At 44.0% G+C, this 8,881-nt stretch overlaps 1 protein-coding gene across 1 annotated transcript; it reads right to left on the minus strand.

The window, feature by feature from the left end:
- Positions 1 to 2,823: 2,823 nt before the first annotated feature.
- LOC149460779 (gastrula zinc finger protein XlCGF66.1-like) lies at positions 2,824 to 5,782 on the minus strand. The gene is made up of 4 exons (XM_089679317.1): positions 5,579 to 5,782; positions 3,833 to 3,961; positions 3,217 to 3,351; positions 2,824 to 3,130 (listed from the first exon to the last, which is right to left on the minus strand). Exons 2-4 carry the CDS (start codon positions 3,926 to 3,928, stop codon positions 2,939 to 2,941), a joined length of 423 nt encoding a protein of 140 aa, XP_089535443.1. The 5' UTR covers positions 3,929 to 3,961; positions 5,579 to 5,782; the 3' UTR covers positions 2,824 to 2,938.
- Positions 5,783 to 8,881: the final 3,099 nt, after the last annotated feature.

An 8,881-nucleotide genomic window follows, 5' to 3' on the forward strand; every position in this document is an offset into this window, starting at 1 on the left:
CAGCTGCTACTTCCTCTCAGTGCTCACTTCTACCATTTCACCTGTTTTTGAAACACTGTATACCAGACCTGGACAGATTGCAGTCCTGGGGCCACATCTGGCCCTCTGGCTGTCCCTATCCGGCCCATCATGCCTCCATTGTCCCCATACCTCCTCAATGAGGAAGCTGAGCGGCTCAGAGAGGCACGCTGACACATGTCCGTATGGAGAGCTGCAAGAACTGCAATTCCCCTGGTGATGGGCCGTGTACATTCCATCTCTGGGAATGGGGGGCAAAAACAAATGCTATTAGGCTGTTTGCTGAGCTGCTCAAATCATTTATAATGACAATAAATAAATCCTGAGAAATAACAACTTTCAGCTTCAAGATGACGAATTCCTATACTCAACGTCATCACTGGATGAATACAATACCACCGATATTCATCACAGCTGGGCCAGCACTGATCACATCTGTCCAATACATTGTTTACAAATCAGACCTCCAAGTGTTTGTGAAATCTCCCACCACAAAATGTACTCAGCCAATAACAGGTCAAGACTCCATTTTTATTCTCCTGCTATCAATGGCCAACCCAGTCCCACACTTCATCCATGTCTTTGGGGACCTCTGATCTCCTTATGAACTGTTTCTTCCATGATGAAGATCAGCCATGGAGAATATCTGAGGTGTATATCAGGGTGTGCTTCTTCCCCACATGAGAGCTGGGATGTCCAGCAACATTCATCTAGAAGACATTTCCCGCACTCAAGGCACTAATACACCTCCAGGGTTGTGTGGGACTCCTGATGTACAGGAAGACAGGACTTCAGTGAGGAACATTTCCCTCACTCAGGACAGGAAAGTGGCTTCTCCCCCTTGTGAGATCTCTGATGTCTGTAAAGACTGGACTTCTGTGAAAAATATTTCCCGCACTCAGGACAGGAATATGGCTTCTCCCCCGTGTGAGATCTCTGATGTGCGTAAAGACTGGACTTCTGTGAAAAACATTTCCCGCACTCAGGACAGGAATATGGCTTCTCCCCTGTGTGAGATCTCTGATGTGTGTGAATATGGGACATACTTGAAAAACATTTCCCGCACTCAGGACAGGAATATGGTTTCTCCCCCGTGTGAGATCTCTGATGTGTGTGAAGATGGGACTTAATTGAAAAACATTTCCCGCACTCAGGACAGGAATATGGCTTCTCCCCCGTGTGATATCGCTGATGTGTGGAAAGATTGTACTTCTGTGAAAAACATTTCCCGCACTCAGAACAGGAATACGGCTTCTTCCCCGTGTGAGATTTCTGATGTCTGCAAAGACTGGACTTATCTGAAAAACATTTCCTGCATTCAGGACAGGAATATGGCTTCTCCCCTGTGTGAGATCTTTGATGTGTGAAAAGACTTGCCTTATCTGAAAAACATTTCCCACACTCAGGACAGGAAAATTTCTTCTCCCCTGTGTGTAATCTCTGATGTCTATGATAAAAGGACTTGTCTGAAAAATATTTTCCACACTCAGAACAGAAGTATGGTTTTTCTCCTGTGTGAAGCCTTAGATGTGTAATAAGATGTGATTTCTGTAAACAACATTTCCCGCACTCAGGACAGGAATATGGCTTCTCCCTCGTGTGAGTTCTTTTATGCACATTAAGTTTGGATTTAGAATGGAAACCCTTCCCGCACTCAGTGCAGGAGAACCTCTTCTCTGTTGGAAGGCCGGTCCGGTCCCGCACAGTCTGAGGTTCCTCAGGATACGAGGAATTCGATGGTCCATCTACACTGGGTGGTGCCGGATGGACATTGGAGGGAGCCAGGTTTTCTCCTGGACTATACTGTGTGATGTCCTCATCTTCTACTTTCCAGTCTGGAGACAAAGTGAGACAATCCTCGGAGGTTTTCCTCATCTCCCGGCCATGGACTAAAATACAAAGACAAAGAGGATTACTAGACAGGAGCTGATTGGTTCCCCCCAACCAGGACTGGCTGAGCCCCACCAGAGGTCAGAGTGAGGATGGGGGAGAAATGAAGACTGGACTGATCCTGAAGACCACCATCATTGGGGTATTGACTCCTCCCTCATTATCACTTTCTGTTTAAGGGTCCAAAGTTGGAGGATGGTATCACATTATTATCACCATGTAAAAGTCTGTGCTCCAATCACATCATCCGATATAAAATGTCCAGCTGGGAGGAAATGGGTGTAACAAAAGAGAATCCATATTATGTGTATATATAGCAGTGGGGGGAGGGGGAGAGCAGAAGTCAGGACTATGTATTGTACAACAATAGAGTATATAGTGCAGGGGTCAGGAGTATGTAATGTACAACATAGAGTATATAGTGCAGGGGTCAGGAGTATGTAATGTACAACATAGAGTATATAGTGCAGGGGTCAGGAGTATGTAATGTACAACATAGAGTATATAGCGCAGGGGTCAGGAGTATGTAATGTACAACACAGCGTATATAGTGCAGGGATCAGGAGTATGTAATGTACAACATAGAGTATATAGTGCAGGGGTCAGGAGTATGTAATGTACAATATAGAGTATATAGTGCAGGGGTCATGAGTATGTAATGTACAATATAGAGTATATAGTGCAGGGGTCAGGAGTATGTAATGTACAATATAGAGTATATAGTGCAGGGGTCAGGAGTATGTAATGTACAACATAGAGTATATAGTGCAGGGGTCAGGAGGATGTAATGTACAACATAGAGTATATAGTGCAGGGGTCAGGAGTATGTAACGTACAATATAGAGTATATAGTGCAGGGATCAGGAGTATGTAATGTACAATATAAATTATACAGTGAAAGGGTCAGGACTTATAATATTGGTATTCAGCAGTCAGTGGTGGCCTAGATGTTCTCATAAGACAAGCTGCAAAGGTCCCACACTGCTGCCTCCCATCTACTGAGACTGAATCCATTGTTTCTATGTGTTTATCAGATGATGGGGGATCTAGGTGGATCCTCCGTACTGCTCTCTCCTTTACAATAAAGTCTCCTCTTACCCGGTGATGTGAGGGGCGGCTGATTGTCCATCATGACGTCCTTGTAGAGATCCTTGTGTCCTTCTAAATACTCCCACTCCTCCATGGAGAAATAGACAGTGACACCCTGACACCTTATAGGAACCTGACACACACAATGATACAGTCACCATCCAGATACATCCCTTGTCTGTTACTGGAGAATGTCCCAGAATTCCCGGCACCGCTCACCTCTCCTGTCAGCAGCTCCATCATCTTCTTGGTGACTTCTAGAATCTTCTGCATGTTGTGTCTCTCAGGGTTTAGGGAGTCACATGGAGGTACTGTGATGGTCATATGATCACCTGACTTCAGAGGAGGAAATCTCTGTATTGAGGAACCAATAGGAACATCATGTTAGAATCCCAGAATCCTCCTCACCTCTCCGGTCAGGTCTGTGTTTTATTAATAGAGATAAGAGTGATGTCATGTGACCTCCCAGAATCCTCCTCACCTCTCCGGTCAGGTCTGTGTTTTATTAATAGAGATCAGTGATTTCATGTGACCTCCCAGAATCCTCCTCACCTCTCCGGTCTGCGTTTTATTAATAGAGATGAGTGATGTCATGTGACCTCCCAGAATCCTCCTCACCTCTCCTGTCAGGTCTGTGTTTTATTAATAGAGATCAGTGATTTCATGTGACCTCCCAGAATCCTCCTCACCTCTCCAGTCAGATCTGTGTTTTATTAATAGAGATAAGAGTGATGTCATGTGACCTCCCAGAATCCTCCTCACCTCTCCGGTCAGGTCTGTGTTTTATTAATAGAGATAAAAGTGATGTCATGTGACCTCCCAGAATCCTCCTCACCTCTCCGGTCAGCAGGTAGATGATCTCCAGGGTGAGGTTTAGTATCTTCTCAGTCATGTGACTCCGGTCCTCCTCCATCCTCATTGGTGCCATCATGTGATCTATACAGGTCTCCTTGTAGACGGATAACTTTGGGAAATGAAAGTAAGAATGATTTGGATGGTATTGGTCACACAATAATAGGATGTGGATGTGAGGGGGGGATAGGAGGGTTGCTGGACATTCAGGAATTACTGCTCCCCATGGGAAGACATTTGATCTAGACTCTTTATCATTTCTTACATTGTGGAGGTCCTGGGATACACTTGACCTGCCATATCAGAAGTCCCCTTTCCTCTGTTGGGTTTGTTTGGTCCCTGAACTGGTTTTGAAGAGTTTTAGATCTGCAGACAAGGAATGATAAATACGAACCTTCCTTTGATTTGTTTGCTCTGAGGCGGTGCTGTGAGGTCAATGTCGGGATATCATGATGTGCAGGAAGGGGAACTTCCTGACTTTTGCTGGCTAATCAGGATAACTGCCAGAACTCCGTCTGTAAGGCTCCAATCTCTGGCAGCCTGCTGACTGACAGGAGTGATGTCAGTGTCACTCTCTGCAGTGAGAGAAGATATTGGATTGGATAGTAGGAGGATGCTGATGGTGGCGTAGAGCGCTATGGGGGAGGAGCCTGTTCTCTTCCCTCCAATGACAGCCTAGTGTGGCTAGAAGGACAGCAGGGGGGAGGATTTTGGTTATCAATAATGCACCAACAGACCTCCTGTAGGAACAAGTGCCCACCAAGGTGTTAAAGACTGTCCTTGTTCATGCCACTTGGTATCTTGGAATATATTATTTGACCAGTGATATGGTAAGAAGGTGAAGGTTGCCTTCCTTTCCTGGTAGGAGTTCTGAAAGGAGATCTGGAAAGTGCAGGTAAGAGGAAAATCTGAGACCAAGAGTCCCCCTCCCTACCTCAGAGTCCCCCTGAGCCTGACAAAGTTTTCTTTCCTCAGAGCCCTGCTCCCCACCAACCCTATCAAAGACCCAGATTCCTTCAGCTACTCTACCCCCAAAAGCCATTGAACTCCACTACCTCCTCAGGGGCCCCAAAGTCTCTAATCCTCAGTACCCCTTAGAGACCCCTCAGCTCCTCTACTTCCCTCAGAACCCTCATGATTTCCCTCCCTCTGACACCAATGATGGAACATATTCTTCATGGCCGGCTGGGGAATGTTTCCTTCCTCCTGACCAGCAACATAAGGGGCTCTATGCTCCATACTCCTGACCCCGGCACTCCATCATTGTGTTGGCTGCATAGTGTAATGATTGCCCATTGGCTGCCTGTGTAGTGTCATCATTGCCCTTTGTAGGCCATGTATGGTCAGGATGGTCCTTGTCTTGTCTATTTATTGCTGTTTGTTTAGAGGACCATATTACTAGAATTTATCTCCACAATGAGGAGAATGTTCCGGCCCCGGAAGTGGGGGAATGTTCTGCCCTTGAAGGGGTTAATCTGGGTTCCCACACTATATATGTGTGTATCATCATCTGCTGGAGATAAAAGACGTCACAGTGACTATGGAGGAAGAGGACGGACGTGACTGAAGGAAGAGGACGGACGTGACTATGAAGGAAGAGGACAGACGTGACTATGGAGGAAGAGGACGGACGTGACTATGGAGGAAGAGGACGGACATGACTATGGAGGAAGAGGACGGACATGACAGGGGGGTTACTGGGTGTAAATAGGAAATAACATCCTATTACCTCCTCTGCTGCCACTTTCAGCAACGTCTCCTCGCTGCTTCGTGTGGTATGGAACTTCCTGTCTGTATTCCAGATGACTTCCTGTCTGTACCTGACATCACTTCCTGTCTGTGTTCTATAATATTTTCCTGTCTGGGTAGAAGTGAGATCACCACCTTGTGGAGTTCAGGTGAACTGCAGCCCCAAGAAACATAATAACCGTTCCTGTGGCTTCCATGAAAGATCAAAAATAACTAAAAAAATTGATAAAAAATAAATCTAGCTGTTATGCAACCAACTATTTAACAAAGATATTTTATTATATATAGAAAAGTCTTAAGACACAGAACACAAGATAAAAACAAAGGTATACAGTATGTTTAATAATAAAACAGATAACACCTCAAATTGCCCTTTTTGGTAAAGAAAATACAAAAATAAATCCTAAATCATAAAAATATATATCTTTCTGGAGGCGCATGCGCAAGGCCTTCTGGACCACAAATATGTCCCTTGGGCTCCGCTCAGTGATCACGCAGCTGCTCACATCTACTGCTTGTGTGGTAGCACCCAGTTGTTGTAGAGTTCCCCTTTAAACTCTTACACTCCTTGGAGTCTGTGTTTGTAGAATCAAGGTTTTTGGCTCATCTGCCCCCCTCCCTTATTTCCTGTGTACCGGTTTGTAGCTGGGATTCTTATCTGCAGCTGCTGTCCAAGGTTATTCTATAGAGTTTAGGAATACGTTTGAGTGTATAGAAAGTAACAAAGGAATGTATGCCTTGTGATGTAATCATTGGTATATACGCTTGTAAGGCGTTTTCTATAACTCACTTAGTAGATGAGAGAGTCATCTGTTGAGTCAAAACAGTGCTGTTTTTAAAAATTTAAGGTATTCCTCTAGTCCGTGTCCAGAGTTATCTGGTTTGCCAAAATTGCTACTACATTTTTGGTGCATTGGCCGGGAAACCAGGTGTAACTACCGAGACAGGTGGCTTTCCACCCTGACCCACCGGGATCAATCCAGAGCTGGCCACTGGGATCACTGTGTTCTTTCAGGTGCCACCAGATATTTTTCTGGGAAATTGCACTTTATCCTAGTCACCTGCACCAAAGATCGACCTGCTGGAGTCCAAAGAACCCGGACTGGGGAACCAACTGCTAAATAGTGAAGCTTCACACATTGGGAACAGGTGAGATCTTTGCCTTTTGGGTTATAACAGTTGGGTTATAACAGTCAGTCAGGACCTCTCGATGGTATTCGAGGGAAGGGGAGCCCGATCACCTCCCAAGGTGCCCTTGAATTGGATGAATTTACATCCTTGGGCCATACCTCCAGGTAATCAGTAATTTTGGGATGGAAAGTCTGCTGTGTATGTGAGTGAATGAGATGCTGCCTAGCAGAGAAGCCATAGTTGACCCTGTGTAGGTGCAGTTATTGGTACTGGGGCTGATATCATTCTGTACTGAGTCACCGATAAGGAGAAGTGTTTGTCTTTTAACCCTATTGTGTCGAGGACTTTGGACCCCTTACCAGGTTCTCAATCCAATCCCCTATCCCTCTGTGTCAGTCTTGGTGTCTCTAAAGAAACAATATGGGTGGTAATCAGTCAGTCCAGACCGCCTTGGAGTGCCTTAGAGTGCATGATCAGTATTTTTAGGAGTGGGTTTTGCAAAACCTGCAAACTGAAACTCAGTTCTAAAAGGTTAGAAACACTGTGTGAGAAAGGCTGGCCTCGTTATGGAAAATGTTGGCCGCCCCAGAGTATGTTTGATTTATAAAGACCATTGACCAATTGTAAGAAATATTAGGTGTATAAAACACTAAGGAGACGTATATAGGACAGTATATATAATACACACATACTGTATATTGTGTACACGGATCTCTCAGGACACATTACCTGTATATTATATTGATGTAATGTATAGATAACATGAGTTGTGCAGGAGATGTATATAGGACAGTATATATAATACACACATATATTGTGTACACAGATCTCTCAGGACACATTACCTGTATATTACATTGATGGAATGTATAGATAACATACAAGTTGTGCAGGAGATATATATAGGACAGTATATATAATACACACATATATTGTGTACACAGATCTCTCAGGACACATTACCTGTATATTACATTGATGGAATGTATAGATAATATATGAGTTGTGCAGGAGATATATATAGGACAGTATATATAATACACACATATATTGTGTACACGGATCTCTCAGGACACATTACCTGTATATTACATTGATGTAATGTATAGATAACATGAGTTGTGCAGGAGATATATATAGGACAGTATATATAATACACACATATATTGTGTACACGGATCTCTCAGGACACATTACCTGTATATTATATTGATGGAATGTATAGATAACATATGAGTTGTGCAGGAGATATATATAGGACAGTATATATAATACACACATATATTGTGTACACGGATCTCTCAGGATACATTACCTGTATATTATATTGATGGAATGTATAGATAACATGCAAGTTGTGCAGGAGATATGTATAGGACAGTATATATAATACACACATATATTGTGTACACGGATCTCTCAGGACACATTACCTGTATATTACATTGATGGAATGTATAGATAATAGAAGTACAGCTGATATACACTATGAAATGTATAGATGACAAAGGTAACACTACAGCCTAAAAAGGAACAAGTGTGTCTTTTCTCAACCTGAGGAGACAGATCTGTACAGGGATATAGCATGGGTGAACGAGGGACAGATTCTGACACCCCTAGTTGTGACACTCTCAGTACTAGCAGTAGGATGGGAATTGGGGGCACAGCAACAATTAATGGGCGCACAGATCAGGTGTTCACCACCACCCTGAAGGACTACACTGCCAGAAATCAGACTCTTGTCCTATCCTTCAATTTACCCATGCAAATGCCCTTAAGGGAGCAATTGATAGGGGGACACCGGACTCTAGCCTACACTCCCTTCGCCACAACTGATTTACTGAACTGGAAAACCTATAACCTTTTTATAGTGAGAAGCCACAGGCTGTGACAGACTTTCTCCGTGTAATAATCCAGACGCATAACCCCACCTGGCCTGACTGCCAGCAATTTCTACTGACTCTCTAACACAGAGGAAGGACACAGGATAACCCAGGCAGCTTTTAAGTATGCCGGAGAGTTGGGAAAAGACAGAGCGGACTCCCAGACCTGGATGGAGGGACATTCTCTGAAAACCAATCCCTAGTGGGGTCCAAATACAGAGAGAGATATGGTAAAACTTGAATTTTATCAGACAGCTATTATAGAGGGG

The sequence above is a fragment of the Staurois parvus genome, unplaced genomic scaffold, assembly GCF_062004578.1.
Source record: "Staurois parvus isolate SC_StPar_1 unplaced genomic scaffold, SC_StPar_1.0 ptg000221l, whole genome shotgun sequence".
In the NCBI taxonomy this organism is placed as follows: Eukaryota; Metazoa; Chordata; class Amphibia; order Anura; family Ranidae; genus Staurois; species Staurois parvus.

What these genes read in the sequence shown, in the direction of transcription:
- LOC149460779 (XM_089679317.1), bottom strand. Translation starts at nt 3,928, where the DNA reads ATGATGGCACCAATGAGGATGGAGGAGGACCGGAGTCACATGACTGAG. An exon ending in TCTACCTGCTGACCGGAGAG is followed by an intron (nt 3,352 to 3,832) that starts GTGAGGAGGATT and finishes TCCTCAATACAG; the next exon opens with AGATTTCCTCCTCTGAAGTC. An exon ending in TGGAGCTGCTGACAGGAGAG is followed by an intron (nt 3,131 to 3,216) that starts GTGAGCGGTGCC and finishes TGTGTGTGTCAG; the next exon opens with GTTCCTATAAGGTGTCAGGG.